Source organism: Triturus cristatus, chromosome 10, assembly GCF_964204655.1.
Source record: "Triturus cristatus chromosome 10, aTriCri1.1, whole genome shotgun sequence".
Taxonomy (NCBI): domain Eukaryota; kingdom Metazoa; phylum Chordata; class Amphibia; order Caudata; family Salamandridae; genus Triturus; species Triturus cristatus.
In genome coordinates this window covers 964,108,965-964,125,901 of record NC_140593.1, presented here as the reverse complement: position 1 = coordinate 964,125,901, position 16,937 = coordinate 964,108,965, and the positions used below count along the sequence as shown (strand labels likewise).

The 16,937-nt window shown below is 44.6% G+C and overlaps 1 protein-coding gene across 1 annotated transcript in view; it reads right to left on the bottom strand.

Annotated features, from left to right (window-relative positions):
- Positions 1–16,937, bottom strand: part of SMG1 (SMG1 nonsense mediated mRNA decay associated PI3K related kinase) — a 1,471,505-nt gene that overhangs the window by 719,209 nt on the left and 735,359 nt on the right. The window contains exons 33-34 of the mRNA XM_085628855.1: positions 7,837–7,975; positions 7,489–7,719 (exon numbers count right to left, since the gene is read on the bottom strand). Of these exons, the coding sequence (XP_085484981.1) occupies positions 7,489–7,719; positions 7,837–7,975 (370 nt within the window). The remainder of the gene's footprint in view (positions 1–7,488; positions 7,720–7,836; positions 7,976–16,937) is intronic.

Genomic DNA, 16,937 nt, shown 5'->3' with positions numbered 1-16,937 from the left:
AACCTTCCTTGTGGAGTGCGCTTTCACAGCAGCAGCGAGAGGTTTTCCTGCTTGTTGATGGCAAAAGGCAATAGCAGAGGATATCCAACGTGCTATAGATGGTTTGGTGACAAGATGACCTTGCCGCATGCGCCCGTAGGCGACAAAGAGTTGGTCAGTTTTTCGAATGGCAGCAGTTTCTCTGAAGATAGAATTTGAGACATCTCTTGATATCTAAAGAATGAAGTGACTTTTCTGCAAACGTCTGAGGATTAGGAAAAAATGTTTTCAAAACAACCGGCTGATTGAGGTGGAATTCAGATGGCACCTTCGGGATATAGGCCGGATTCTTTTTTTTTTTTTTCTCTTTTCTTCTCTCTCTTTCTCTCTTTGTGTTTTGTCATTGAGTTGATTCTGATAAAACTGATACGGTTGTTGATCTGTATATACATGCTCTTCTTTGTATTGCCTGTTCGATTTGATCAATGTGTTTAATTGCCTGTAATTCTAATTATTATGTGCTGTCCCGCTCTCCTGTCCTGATCTCAATAAAAAATTTAAAAAAAAAAAAAAAAAAAAAAAAAGGGATATAGGCCGGATTGGTGCGAAGCAGAACAGAGTCTTTAGTAAATTGAAGAAAAGGAGGGTTAATGGTAAAGGCTTGCAAGTCACTGACCCGGCGAGAGGATGTAAGCACCAGGAGAAGAGAAGTTTTCCAGGTGACATGTTTGAGGCTGGCCTTATGTATAGGCTCGAAAGGCGATTTCATCAGCTGCGCCAATACCATGTTTAGATGCCAAGGAGGAGGAGGCCGACGTATCGGAGGAAACATACGAAACAGTCCCTTGAAGAATTGTTTCATTACTCTTGACGAGTAAATGGAGTTCGAGCCATCTTGGCGGAATCGTGAGATCGCTGCTAAAAAGACCTTAAGGGTAGCATATGACAGGCCTGATTTTGCGAGGTGCAAAAAGAAAGGTAGTAGTTGTTCAGGCTTGGAATGGATAGGATGAATTTTGACATCACTGCACCAGGAACAAAAGCGTTTCCATTTGAGTTTGTAAGTTTTTACAGTCGAGGGAGCTCTAGCTTTTGCTAATACTTCTCTGCATTCCACAGGGAAGTCCATATTCACAAATTCAAAGTACTCAGGTTCCAAGCTGCTAAGTGTAGAGACGCAGGATCGGGATGGCAAATTTGACCGTGTTCCATGGTCAAGAGATTCGGAAGAGGACGAAGCACGATTGGGTCGCACTGAGACAGAAGCAGCAGCTCCGTGAACCATATTTGTCGAGGCCATCGGGGGGGGGCTATTAAGATGAGCCGACAGGGTTCTCTCCTCATTTTCCGTAGGACCTTGGGGACTAGAGGTATCGGTGGAAAGGCGTAAGCATAAATTTTGGACCAGTTCATCAAAAAGGCATTCCCGCATGACTTTGGTTGGGGAAGCCAACTTGCGTAGAACTGGCATTTCCGGTTCAGGTAGGTTGCGAAGAGATCCAGATTCGGGGGACCCCATAGCTGGAATATGCGATCCAGAATGGGTTGGTGTAATTCCCATTCGTGATTGGTCGTGGAGGATCTGCTTAGGGAATCCGCGAGTATCTTTGACGCTCCCGGAACATGGACTGCAGTGAGGGCGATGTGGTGTTGAATCGCCCAATTCCAAATCCTTTGGGTCTGAAGGGACAACAGAACGGACCTCGTGCCTCCTTGTTTGTTGATATAATGCATGCACGTTGTGTTGTCCGTTCTGATCAATACCGTGCTTCCATAAATGATGCTTCGGAAAGCTTTCAGAGCCAGAAAGATGGCCAGTAATTCTAACAGGTTGATGTGTCTTGTCTTTTGATGAACAGACCACCTGCCTTTGACAGTAAGACCCTGCAGGTGAGCGCCCCAACCTTCGAGAGAGGCGTCGGTGGTGAGGGTGAATTGTGGAGAGTCCGCCAGAAAAGGACGCCCCGAGGAGACATGTTCTTCGTGAGTCCACCATAGAAGAGCCTTTCTGAGGCGAGGAGTAACTCTGACTAGGTCGTTGAAATTGCCGGAGACCTGAGCCCATTGCTTGTCCAGTTCTTCTTGGACAGGTCTCATCTTCAGGCGGCAGTGAGGGACTAGAGGAATGCAGGAGGACAACATCCCTAGGAATGACTTCAACTGTCGGACAGAAACAAACTCTTTTAGATGGATAGAGGCCGCTAGATTGCGAAGACATTGTCGTCGTTCGTGCGACACAAAAGCTTTCCCTAGAGTTGTATCCAGAATGGCTCCCAAGAACAGTCTGTTTTGAGCTGGGTGCAACTGAGATTTTTCCAAGTTCAGCGTGAGGCCCAGAGATTGGAACAGGGAGCTGCACACCCGGGTTTGTGTTGACGCTAGTTCGAAGGACTTTGCCTTCAGAAGGCAGTCGTCTAGGTAGGGAAAGATTTGGACTCCCTGAAGGCGAAGGTAAGCTGCCACCGGTGCAAGGACTTTTGTGAACACACGGGGAGCCGAACGAAGGCCGAACGGCAGGACTTTGAATTGAAAATCCCGTCCGGCCACCCTGAATCGGAGGAACTTTCTGTGTCTTGGCAAGATGGGAAGATGAAAGTAAGCATCTTGTAGATCTAGGGTTGTCATGAAATCTCCGTGAGAGAGAAGAGGAAGGACCTCTTGTAGGGACAACATGCGAAAAGTTTGTGTCTTGATAAATTTGTTCAGGGCTCTCAAATCCAAAATGGGACGCCATTCTCCCGACTTCTTCTGAATAAGGAAAAACCTTGAGTATAACCCCCTGCCCTTCTGTAGTTTTGGCACCACTTCGATCGCGCCCTTTCTCAATAAGATGTTTAGCTGAATCAAAAGCTCCTTCAAATGTGCAGGAGGGGGACCTCTTGGTGGAGTATTTGGAGGAATCTTTATGAATTCCAAAGCGTGTCCCCTGCGCACAAGATCGAGAACCCATCGATCTGTGGTGATTTGCGACCATTTGCAGAAGAAGCGGGAGATTCGACCTCCAAGTTTTGGAGGAGTCCGTGAGTGAGGGTAAGGAGAGTCATTGTTTCTTTGAGGAATCCTTTCCTCTGTAGGAAGATTTGCCTCTGTATTGCCTGTAATTGGAGGATTTTTGCTGTCGATACGATTGTTGGTTCTGCGAGGAGTAGCGGCCTTGTCCTTGCCTGTACTGGTTGGAATTGCCTCGAAAGGAAGAAGAGGAACCACGACCTCTTGCGCCTCGAAATGGCTGTTTTTTGAATTGTAAAGACCCTAGAGCACGAGCTGTGTCAGTGTCCTTTTTGATTGCTTGAAGGGCATCATCTACATGTTGGCCGAAAAGGGATTCGCTGTCGTAAGGCATGTCCAGGATCTTCGTTTGCACCTCTTGACGAAAGGACGTGGCCCGTAACCAGCCCTGACGCCTGAGGACTGCAGCGCCCGCCAAAAGACGGAAGCCAGAAGAGGACACATCGATGGCGCAATCTATAATCTCCGAAGAAATTCTCTCTCCCTCTTGGAGAATCTTCAAAGCCTCTGGTCTGGATGATTCGGGAATTAGATTGATCAAAGATGAAATGTCCGACCACATTTGGCGATCGTAGCGGCCTAAGATCGCCAAAGAATTGGCGGCGCGTACCGTTGCCGCCGCCATAGTGGAAACGTTTTTCCCTATACCATCCAGTCTGCGACCTTCGCGATCTGGAGGTGCCGACACAGGCGATGAAGGATTTCTGGATCGGCGTTGGGCTGCCTGAGTGATGATAGAATCAGGCTTCGTTTGCGAAGTCAAACAGGCAGGAGAATTTGGAGGAGCCTTGTATTTCTTGTCGATCCTAGGAAGGATGGCTGGAATCGAGTTAGGGGTTTGCATTATTTTAAGGCCCTCTTGCCATATGAAATCAATGATTGGAATGCAGCGGACCTGCTTTTGATGTTGGTCCTTAAAGTCATATAAAAAACAATCTTCCTCTCTAGTCGTCATAGGGAGGTGAAATCTTGTAGCTGCTCTCTCCATGAGCAAATGGAAACCACCAATGTCAACTGGGGGAGAATCCAAAGGAGCGGGATCAGCGGGAGAAGGTGTTTGGATCTGATAGTTGTCCCAGTCAGAAAGGAGGGAAGCATCGTCCAGCTCACCCTCCTCCTTGTCAGCGTCATCATCCTGGTCCTCGACAACATCCTCAAGCGTGAAAAGAGGAACCCCAAGAGATTGTTCACGAGTCACTGGCGTCGGTGTGACTACTGGTTCCGTATGAAACACAGATTGTTGAGGTGTTTGTGGTGTTGGAGTGGTATGCCCAGACCGTGGAAAACGGCGATTGTAATCATCAAGCATATACTGCAAATTGGAAATCAGGCTTAAAGGCAATTGTGCCATGGAAGGTTGCGGAACCGGATGCGTGTCATAAGAGGAGAGATCCTCTTGTCGCAAATCCTCCTCATCATCATCATCAGTGTCCTGACATTTAATCAAGAGCTCGGAAGGACTGCGAGCAGGCCGAAATCTGTCATCCTCATATTCATCATTGTCAGATGAAAACAGCAGCTCAGGAGGTTGCACAGGTGGTTTGAGTGGCATGAGGGTCTCCAGAGACGATTGTCGACGTTGGAGTAGAGAGGTTGATGTGTCCAATGGTATTAAAGCCAGATTTGGAGCTGTAGCCGTTGTTGCCGGTGCTGAAATTCGCCGTTGGGCTACCGTCGACGACGAAGCCACCGTCGACGACGAAGCCACCGTCGTCGACGAAGCCACCGTCGACGACGAAGCCACCGTCGACGACGGAGCCACCGTCGACGACGAAGCCACCGTCGACGACGAAGCCACCGTCGACGACGAAGCCACCGTCGACGACGAAGCCACCGTCGACGACGAAGCCGCTCTCGACGACGAAGCCGCTCTCGACGACGAAGCCGCTCTCGACGACGAAGCACCCTTCGATGACGGAGCACTCGTCGACGATGTCTGCTTTTTCTTATGCTTGATACTCGTCGACGACGAAGTTAAAGGCAACGTCGACGAAATGGGTCTCACCTTCACAGATACCAGCGTCGACGGTGAAGACGCCGACGACATGATCACTGCCGTCTTCAGAGACATAGATGCCGAGGTCGTCGATGTAGGTGCGACGACGGCAGCTCTCGTCGACGGAGGAAGGCTAGATGAACTCGTCGACGAGAGAGGCAGTTTTTGAGGTAAAAACTGCGCAGCTGGAGTCTTAGACGCCTGAGAATCAGATCTCGGGGGCGTCAGGGAAACAGAGAGACTCCTGTGGGGGGAAATCATCCCTCTTGAAGTTGAAGGTTCTCCATGCTGTTTCTTCACCATTTTTGGACGAGGAGAAACCTTTTGAGAGTCAGAAGACCTCTTGAAAGAGGGAGCAGTTTGGATAGAAGACACACTCTCCACATCAGAAACAGGATTTTCTGAAGTCTTCAGCTTCTGTAGCCACAGAAGGAGACGCCCCTCTCTGTCCTTCAAAGTTTTCTGTGAGAAGGTTCTACAGATTTTACAGTCCTTAACCAAATGTTCAGGATACAAACAATAAATACATTTTTTGTGAGGATCTTCAGAATGAAGTCTCAGTTTACCACAGCTCCCACAAGGTCTGAAGAGGGATTTCTTGGTTGAAGACATCCTAGACTCAATCTCTGTAAAAAATGAGATGAAAAAACTGAGCAAGCTCAGGGAGACTCCCTTCACACGACGTGCGGTAGAAAATCTGAGAGCCTGAGTCTCTGGGGAGAGGGTTCTAGAGGGTGCGGACGCCTGATTGGCTGGATTTGACCTAGAACATAACGACAGTGATATGTTATAAAGGTGACAAGTTGTCTATCCATGAAAACTCTATGGTTTTTTCTTTCCTGTAGGCCTAATAGGCTTATGTTATTACTACATTGCTTTGTTATGTACCTTGGGACTCCCACTTCGACGACGGGGAATATTCAAGCATGTGAATCTATGAAAGACACCCCAATACTGGAGAAACAGTGTGCCCAAAAAGAAACCTTTTTGAAAGACACTTATAATAATTAGCATTGGTTGTTTGGTTTGTCTTTTTGTAATCATTTCTTTTTTAACCAACGAAGGCACAAGGGTGCATGGAAGGTATCTAGAAGAAAAGGAGAATCAGTTTGCAGAGTGGGGAGGATGGGTGCGTCGGTAAGGAATCTGTGGCTAGATTTAGTCTCTTTCAAATAAGGCAATACCAAAGGTAAGTAACTTATCCATCTGAAAGACGCAGGACATTAATCAAGTAGTCACGGAGCGATGAGGGTGAGCTGCTCCACGAAATTTAAGTCAATATTGTTCAAGAAGTGAACGAACTAGAAGGAATTTGCTAAATAATTCTGCATGAACTCCGGATGGGGTTGTGGATGGCTTTATACACATATTGATGCCAATCCTTGGCTGAGACGTAAATTGAATGTGTGTCTTTTGTTTGAATTGCAACTCTTGAAGACTGTCTCTCATTATGTCCACTATTATAGTCCTGAGGAAGACCCGCTGTGATGTGAAATTAGCAACCCGTAAACATAGGGTCAAAATGTCAACGACAATGATTAATGTCCTGGTTATTTATCCCAACATAGGAAACTAGGATAAAGGATATTGTGAACTTTGGAGTTTGAACATCAGACACTTAATGTTTAAAGTGTCTCATGTATTGTGTGTATGTTCACTGGAATTGTTTTACATTTTCACCATGTATATGTCATTTAATTTAATGTATGTAATATCTCTGTTGTGGCCAGCCTACTGAACAAAACTAAAAAAGTTAAGTAAATTGCTGTATTGGATACAAATGCTTGGTATATGATAGTGAATATATCAACCCATAATTGTCTGCGTCATGTGTGGGTTTTCTGGTGATCTTTCGGACTTCCTGCTTTGATTCAACCCTGTAAAATAGGGATTGCATTTGGTTTCAGTGGATGTTAAACAGATGTCTCTAATAATAATCCTTTCCAAATTGATCATTTTGGGACCCTTGTTTACGGACGTCAACTATTCAACATTTCACAATTCTTGTTTAAGAATTGAGATCTGATTTATATGCTGCACAAATCAAGGTGCTAATGGTGATCATGATAACAATTTATTTTAAAACATACACTGGTGTGGAAGGCTCGTTTCTCTCAAATTATTTTTTTAGTTATGCACCTTTGCAGTGTTGTAGAAACCACAAGCAGGAGAAATATGAATTTATCACCAGTGTGAACAGTTAACTTGAAAAGATAGAACTGGCTGTGGTAATGCCTTGAGAAAAAGATGGGGAGACCTAGTCAAACTTTTGCTCAAATCCATGAAATTGATGGGATGAAGGCTTTAATAATAAGGTTGCCTGAGCTTAAACAATTTAGTTACAAATCAAGACACTTCACACACCAACTCAGAGACCAGCACAAGCAATGCCGGCTGACATCAACCGTATGTTTGCTGCAAACTTAAAGTAACAGCAAAACATCTGCCATAAGTTCTCAATAGGAGGCAGAAATATTTCCTAACTGTTGCATTTTGTTACATACCTGACCAGCATTCAGTTTAAGGAAGGTGAAGTAGGCACTGCATGACAACTTATAGAGACTGAAGATGCGATCAACAACCTTTCTCCACAGCTTAATTAGACCCTCTGAGGTATTCTCATCCACATCTGCAAGCCAAGCACAGCTAGCCAACAACTGGCGCCAAATCACATCCACCATGTTGTCCTCTTCATTGTCATCACTTTCTGCTATTTGAAGGGTCATGTCCTCATCCTATACGAAACACCGGTATGAAAAAAGCAAAAATGTTGTGTATATGCAAGCTGTGAAAGCCTAACAAACATTTTAACTCTTATTTTGAGAAAATGATCGATGGAAATTTTTACTTGCCTGAATCCCTGCAGGTCGACACATTGCTTGACCAAGAATGCCATAGATCTTTTCTTGATCTTCATCTGAAACATTGTCGGGAAGTAGATTCTGAGCCTCCGACTTTTCTTCAGGGAGTAGACGGATTCCTTCCCCCTGACTAATACAATAAAAAAAAAAAAATTGAAGCCAATTTTTTTTTAAAATGACTACTCATTACATGTTCATGACAGGTGTTAGAACGGACATCCAGGGGTTGGTATCCCCCCAAAACGTTTGCCTTCCTCCCTCCTGTTGTGCTGAATTTGTTTGTTAGCTTTAGGACTCTCTGTACTTGACCAATGCTAACCAGTGTTAAAGTGCTTGTGATCTCTCCTTCAAACACAATAAAATTGGCCTCCACCCAAAATGCAATTGAATTTACTATTACTTCTAAGTCCCTGGTATGAAGTTCTACATGTAACCATGGCCTGCAAATTAAATGCTACTAGTGGGCCTGCAACACTCAGTGTCATCTACTAAAGTGGCTTTTGTAAACAAGTCTCAGGCCTGCCACAGCAGGTAGGCCCTAAAGGCTCATAGGGAAGGGTGTATTGTATTAAAAAAAAAGCGAATTGGACGTGTGCACTTAAGATTTACATGTCTTGACAGAGAAAAACTCCTAAAGTTATTTTTCCATTGTTGTAAGGCTTATCTCTCCTATTGACTAACACGGAGAAGCCTTATTATATTTAATATTTGCTCATTTACATTGTAAGCAGATAAAGATATATTATTTATACCCAAATTCATTGCAATTTAAAATCCGCTTTAATGTTTAAGTCAGATTTTCAGTTAAAACTCTGAAGATGTCACTTTTAGAAAGTTAGCATTTTCTGGTTCCAACCATATATGCCTTCTGCCAGTGTCCTAGGTGACATGACTGAGAAGGCTCTGCTGTTAGGGGCTGTGCATTGCTTCCTGACAATAACACAAAGGGAGCTTAGGTGTGGAAAGAATGGGCCATCTTGAGGGGAAGAACTTCCCAGAAACAGATGCGGGGGTTAGGAGAGACAGCACATGAGCGCACACGCGTGCGCGCACGCGCGCAATCACACACGCGCGTGCGCACACACACGTACACACACACACTATTAATATTGGACCTCCAGGGCCACTCTATAGAACACTCCTGGACGTGTGGAAGTTACAGAAGGACTGCCCTGCTGCATGAAACACTGCCTTGCTGTCTGAGATGGAAGATTGGACCCACTTGCCTTTAATTCCAGGCTACCCAAAGTGACTTCAAAGGTCAGTTGGCTGGCCTACTGTGTGAGCTACAGTGACACAACAAAAGCTTCAGAGGCCTCCCTGCAACTGCCCGGCTAACCTGCTGCAACTGGGCCTGCCTGAGTCCTGCTCTTTGTCTCTGTCAGACAGAGTCCTGAAGCTCAAGAGGTGCCCCCTCTGCCCTGGACCCTTGGCTGGCATCAGAGAGATCTTCTCCTTGCCTAACGGAGGATCAAACAAATCTGATGCATAGTCCCACAAATCTTCACCGCACAGCTGAGAGCTTCATAGGTACAAACGCAAAGCCTTGCAAGGGTTATGGTTACAGCCCAAGTGGGGTTCCACCCCCTTCAACCAAAAACCCAGTTTCTCAGTAAGCAATTACGATGGATATATTGCAATTCTATTGTGATGACATGCAACCCCTCTCTATTGATCGATATGAATAAATGTCTCCACTAGCCACAGTACCCAAGTTCAAAAAAAGGAAAAGTTACTTACCTGTAATCCTAGTTCTCTTCCAGGGACATCATCATTCATAAATACTGAATAATCCCAACCTCGTGTGGGATCTTGGAACACTTTACTAATTAATATATAACTATATAAATCCTCCCACCATCTGACACCTCTTTTGCTATACTGATCCCCCAAAACAAGCCTTTCTAATCTCTTCCCTCTGACTCTTCCCCTCCACCTCCTAATTGGATATATATATATATTTATCAAAGCTCAAAGGTTCCCACCTGTGGAGACGCACTCTGACATCCACTGAAGCAACCTTCAAAGGTACCAAATGCAAAATGTTTTCCACTTGAAGAAGTAAAAAGTTTTAGTGGAAGGATATTTGGCCCTTTGCAGAGTGTTCTTACAGTTCTGCAGCAGATTCAGATGTCCATATTGTAGGAATTCAAGAGCCAGGTCGCTATGTTCAATGATGGAAGGTCGGGATCCAGGAACTGGCTTGCAAACTTGTTTAGAAGATCCATTCTACATTGCAGCCTCCTCTGTGGTCACTCAGATACAAGTATAAGTCTGTAAACCACAACTGTTGGGGCCATTCGGGCCCAGGAATGATAAAGATTGATCAGAACACTGGGAATCAGCGTATAGGAGGAAATGCATACTGAAATTTCTTTGCCCAACCAATCAAGAGGGCATTCTCTTTTGACCATGGGTAATAGAATTTAGAAGACAAACCTGGGCATTTTTAATTTTACATCTTCAAACAAATCTATTTTGGGATAGCCTCAATCTGGAAAAATTATTTGTAGGGATGTCACCATTGAGGACTCAGTCGTGATGTTCTTGAAATATACGACTGAGGGAGTCTGCATCTGTATTTTGAATGCCTGGCAGGGGAGCAGCAGTGATGTTCAAGTTTCTCACTATTAGCCATTTTCAGATGGCTTTGAGATTCTGGAAAGAAGTCCCTGGCATGATTGTCAAGATAATATATTGTTGTTCTATTTTCCATCTGATCAAGAAGGGAGTGGTTTGTGAATGAAGGAAGAAACGATTGTAGAACCAAATGGATTATTCTTAGCTTCAATAGATTGGTCTTCTACTTCTCTGACCAAGTGTCTTGAGGCTTTAGGGGACCCATGTGAGCTACCCATCCCTGGAGAGGCGCATCTGTAACTACTGTTTCAAATGAAAGGCCCTGAACTAAAGGTATTCCTGTTCAGCAATTGTTTTTGAAGGGCTTCACCTTGGAAAGGATTGAACTGCTGACTACGAGGGCAGGAACTCCTCGACCCAGCTGCCTGAGAATTGATTCAAAAGGCCCAATTAGCAGTCTGACAAAGGTCTAGAACACGCACCTCGCAATCAACAGAGTGGTAGCCACAATTGGATCTGCTTTCTTGGCCAGTGACTTAATGCAGCGTAAGATGCAGCTTGAGATGTTTTGTTTCTGCACAGCTTTGCTTTTTTTTTTTAGCTACAGTGAACCTCCTCACATTTCAGAAGAGGTTGAAGACCTAGCTATTTTCCCTACAGTTGGGCTTTAGTGCATGGTGCTGTGTAATATTGGATCCAGCGCTGGAATATTCCATTGGGGATAATCGTAGTGCTTTATAAATGCAGTAAATAAATAAATAAAAGAGATGATCGTCAACCCAGTGGTCTTTGGCACAATCAATAAAAGCTGAGGGTTCTTTTTAGATCCAACTGATTAAATATTTCAAGCTCACTAGAAGGGTGAAGTGGATCAAACACCGCCGCAACGATTATGGGCTAACAAAAATGAAATGGAGTCACCACCTGCAGAAGGAAGGAAGCTCTTGTACGGAGGACTAGCTTGTCCGGGCAGAACATTGTAAAAGGAGGGTTAAAAGGAAGGGCTTCTAGCTCGCTGAAGTTATATCAACAAGATTGTTTTGAGGGTAAGGAGTCTGAGAGAACAACTTGGAAGGGGCTTACAGGACATACACCTGAGGAAAGTGAGGACAAATATAAGTCTCAGAGGCATAACGAAAGGAGGAGGAAACATGTTTTAACCCTTAGCGGGACCACATAACAGGATATGTAAATAATCCTGCAACCGTAAAAGGCAGAAAGAGACACGTACTCTTTATACAGTGGCCAAAGGAAGGGCTGGCTGGGAAAGGGACAACACAAGTAACATTTCAAGAAGTGGATCAATCTTTTTGGAATGGCACCAGGTAACAAACTTACCCAAACAGCAGGCATGTACAAATCTGGTTGAGGGACACATGGCTGTCAAAATGACATGAATAACTTCTGGAGGACAGTTGAAGGCACAACTGTTGTTGCTCAATATCCAAGGAGGTGGAACATGCCTGGGTGCATGAACCTTACCTGCTATTGCAACAGGAAATCCTCCAAAGGGCAACCAGATCGAAGTGTTGTATTCCGCTTTAGGTGTTTGTATATAGGTTTTCCTGAAACATGTCCTTATATAGGCACAATTCGCATTGCCCTTATATAGGCATAAGATCCCAGACCTTATTTAGGCATTAGCCATGCTATTCAAATACAGGTATGGTCACCTACATACGTCCACCCCAACGTCACAACGAGTTCTTAGAAATCAGACCCTTAAGCTGTTGGGAGTTCCCCTAGCACAGGATTATTGATTTCTCCAAGAACTCATTTATTATGCATAAACCGCTATTCCTTAAGGGTTCATTCCTGACATCTTCCTATGCCCGACTTTACGTCAATGCTAACATTCCCAGGCACCTACCAGTTCTAAATATACCTTCCCTTGCCCAAGCAAGTAGGAGGAGACCTCAACTTTAGAGGAGCCCGTGTCCCGGCCTGACGCACTGACAAGAGACGCTGTCATACCTGCTCGCAGAGAATCCAGCTTCCAGTGTTCTGACTTCCTTCGCGGGGAGTTAGACTTCGAGACCCGGAAAGAGATTCCCACCTCTCTCATTCTCAAGGTATGGACCTGACTAGAACCTAGAGGGACTCTTGGCATACCAGACTTGGCATACCAGACTTAGCATACCATACTATAGCCTACCATAATAAGGAATACATCACCTACTTCTTACCTTGTACTACACTTAGGTTAGGTACACTGGGGTAGAACTAGTTAGAGAAGCATCTCATGAGTACTTGCATTTTTAGCTTATGTTATTTAGGTATATGAATATATGTGTCATAGCTAAAAGATAATGCTAGCGCAGTATTATTTCTTTCTACTGCTTAGGCTGTACATAATACATCTCGCATACTGTCTTATGATTGTAACAGCTCATATCTTTAACATGAGAAACAAGACTTAAATAAATCCTTTTATTGAAACACCTGTCTATTCTTTCTGTGTAACTCTGAAGAAACTAAGCATGCATGATTAGCTGAGTGAAACTTTTACCTGTTGTTTCCACGATTCTGAGAGTGTTCCGATTCTAAAGGGAAACAAAGTTGTCATGTTTATGCGGTTGCCAGAAACGACTCCCTTCTTGTTTACAAGGAGTTTCTAGTGGCCTCTGAGTTAGCTGGCACAAAGTAATTAAGTTTATTATACTCGATAGGGGCATACTGACCTCAGTCCTATGACAAATCTTTAGGTTATATTATTCCAATGCGCAGAGCCTATTACGGAAATAGTAACTACACTACAGAAGGACAGATGCTTATGCCCAGAAGTTTGGGATACCATACTCTTTGTGCCCAGTCGAGAGCCACTATGATGACTTGGGCCTGAGTCCCGATTTCCATGATTCTACAAGAGAGAGATGGCTTGGAAACTCCAACGTGCAAAAGTGCTGACATTCAGCAATCTTGGCAGTGGCAAAGAGATTGAGCCTGGGTTCTCCCCATTTGCAGAAAAGGCCATGTGTCACCTCCTGATGCAACTGCCATTCATGATCAGATAGGCTTCAACAGCTTAAGTCGTCCACTCTGACGTTCAAGGAACACGCCAGGTTGTGTGACACCAGAAAAATTCCTTGGCCATCCAACCACGTCCAGAAACGCAAAGCCTCCTGGCAGAGTCCATGATTTCACCTCACCCTGCTTGCTTATTGCAGTACCACATGGCTGTGGTGAGGTGATGCACATGAGCTCCTGCACTGCTTTTGTTTGATGAAGAGCAGGCAGGTTTTCAATGCCAAGCAGACTGCTCTCAGATTCACATGGTTGATGTGGAGCTGGGTCTCTACCAAAGGCCAGACGTCTCGGATCTTCACTTCTCCTGGATGGCCTCCACAACCCCAGAAGCTTTGCACCACTGTGAGCTCTGGGTAAGGTAAGGAGAGGAGTCTGCCCTTGCCCTATTTGCAGTTCTGAAGTCACCACTGCAGATCCTTTGCAGTCTATTCCGAAAACCAGACCATATCGAAATGATACCTGAGGTGCTATGCCCATTTCAGTTCCCACAGCTGAGCCTGCATTTGCCATCTGGCATGCCGGACAAGCAGGATGCATCAGTTCCAGCAGCCCCGGAGTCATCCACCATGAGATCCAGGACAAAAGTTAAAACATTGGGTTAATAGCCCAACTATGCTGAACTCTCTTCATTGGGGGCAAAGATATTAGCAAAACAAAAAAAAGCCATTTCTTATGGAAATGCTGACTTAACTATTAAGTAACCAGAGGTGACCGCCATGGGTGGGGAGGTGTAGAATTTTCTTTGTGGAAAGATAAACCTGTTTAATGGACACTTTGGCATGTATTCCATCGAGATAATGTTTTCTTTTGAGTTAAGCAATTATGTTTATTTTCTTATCAAAGTGCTATGTCAACTAAATATGTCCATGTTTCACCATAAATCTATATACATTAACATTAAATGTATGGACGGTCTACTGTTCATTTTTCATGACTTGTGAACTACTCAACAGCATAAAGTAATTTGTTATATACAGTTGAATTTTAAATGAGGTGTCTATGAAGAAAGTAGTATCTATGTTTAATGAGGGGTTACAAAATGTTTTGAATCTTCATATGATCCATGCCCCTGGAACCCTTAAATGGATCAAACCTAGTTTAGTGTCTTGGGAGTGCGTAAAGGCGTTGAAAGAAAGGGAACTGATGTCAGCATGAATGGATGGCACCTACATAGGCCTTTGCATGTCACATCCGGCACAGAAAGAAATCAAAGTGGAGCCCTCAGCGCCATCTGCCGGCACACAGGGGTACTGGTGAAAAACGTCCTGATCTAGTCAGATGCCTGGAGAGGTATTCAAAATGTCGAGGATTCTGCGGTTAGAAGTTTCTAGGAATTTGCGGTTAGACATCTATCAGAATGTTCAGACATATTTGAAAAGGTTTCAGAGTAGTATGCCCAGCCATGTCCGATAGAGCATGGAGATTTTGAACCCCTTCGCAATGGTGTGCATGAAAGGACTACATTGTGTGCAACCTTTCTTGAAGGGAAACAGGTTTGAAAGTGCTCCGGGTCAGATGTTAAAGGCACTTTCCTCCTTCTTAGGTCCTTAAGCCATTGCACACTAATGCAAGTCGACATTGATGGTGATGTTGGTCTCAATATCAAATGGGCTTCGACAGCATATGACTGGTGGGTGTCGATGTTAGAGGTACTTGCAATGTCAATGTATGCTTCAACTGTTCAGACAATTTTGACATTGTATGCGGTGTTTGATTCAACAAATTGGGTATGTTGCCTGACTTTGACTTCTCAATGTCGATTGGGAGCAGCATCTCTTCTTCTGGAGATGCTTCTCCTTGGATTTACCGCTAGCTTAGAGCATGAAGAGGAAGCTTTGGTAAAAAAATTACCTCATAGGCCAGTAGATATGCCAGCAGCTGATTCTTGACGTCTTTCTTGTAGGCCAGGCAGTCTGAGCTTTTCTCTGCCTTTAAAACTTCGAGGAGACCTTCTGGCAGTGCCCGCAGGTTTCTGGGTGATTGTCTTATGGTAGATTGTTTTCAGGAAGGTTAATAACACAGACTCTGAAGGTCTGATTGGACCGTTTTCTTACCACAAGCAGGACACTTCACAAAGAGTGGAAGCATCCCAACAGAAAACAAGCATTAGCAAAGCCACCAGGTCTCCCTTTTATTATGTGTTTTGGTGTGTTATCGTAAAACTATGCAATGTGTTTGAATATGTGTGGCAAGGGTGTGAAAACAAACCCGGCATTAGTCGATCTTGTGGCAGATGTTTTCTTTACTTTGGTCTTTTACTGTAATGGGAACTATAAACAGTTGGATATGGAACTACAGTCCAGGAACCCCTACAATAGGCATGATAAGGAAAAAGGGAGTGATCTCTACCAGATAAAGCATTACCAATGGTAAGCAACTATCTCTGATAGAGACCTCTAGCTGCGGATTCCATAACTTAGAAAAGATATCCAGGTCTGCAAACCCAACTTAGAACAGAAAGTCCTGCAGGACCGAATGGGAAAAATGCCCATGCTGATGGACAAGATAGTCCAGGCAGTAGTGCTTAGCTAACGTGTGCAATGAAGCCTATGTTGTAACCTGACAGATACCCAGAACTGGAACTCCACAAGCTAACACAGTGGTCATAGCTTTAGCTCTGGTAGGATGAGAGCACAAGCACTCATGTGGTTGCTTTTTTTTTTTCAATGCATAGCACATCTTTATGCAGAGCACTATCCATTGGAGATGGTGGTCTTCTGCACAGCCTTTCCTTTCTTGGCCCAGATGTACCTTACGAGCAGTTGGTCAACCACCCAGTGTGGCCAAGGTAGAACAAAGAGGCTCATTTTGGATCCAGAATGTGGAGTTCCTCCTCTTCCTTAGAGGAATGAGGTTGGACAAAAAAGGTAGGCAGGTTGATGGTCTGGCCTACGTGAAAAGAAGTGATGACATTTGGAAGGAAGGAGAAACGGGTCAGGAAAACCAGTCGGTCAGAGTAGAAAGTTGCATACAGCATGTGCACCGAAAGAGCCTGCAACTCGCCGACCCTGCTGGCCGATATAACAGCGACCAGAAAAACGTCCTTGATGGTCAACAACTGAAGATGGCAGTTGTGCAACGGCTCAAGTGTGCACACATCAGGAAAGTGAGGACCTGTTTCAAACCCCACTGGGGCATGATGAATGGCCCAGGGAAAAAATGTGTTGCACACCTTCGAGAAATCTTATCACAATGGGTGACTTGAATAAGGAAGACTGGTCCATCAACCACAGAAATGGCTGACAAATATCCCTTAATTGAACCCAGAGCGAAGCCCTGCTGGGCTAAAGAAAGAACAAATAGGACCACGGAAAGAAGAGCCAATAGAGGATCAATGCTTTTTGATACACACCATGCCGCACATTTGTCTGAGTGACAGGTGTATGCAGGCTTGGTGTAAGAACATCTGGCTGACAGAATAACATCACAGACTTCGAGCGGAAGATCGAAGACTGTCAACTGTTGAGGCTCAATCTCCACGCATG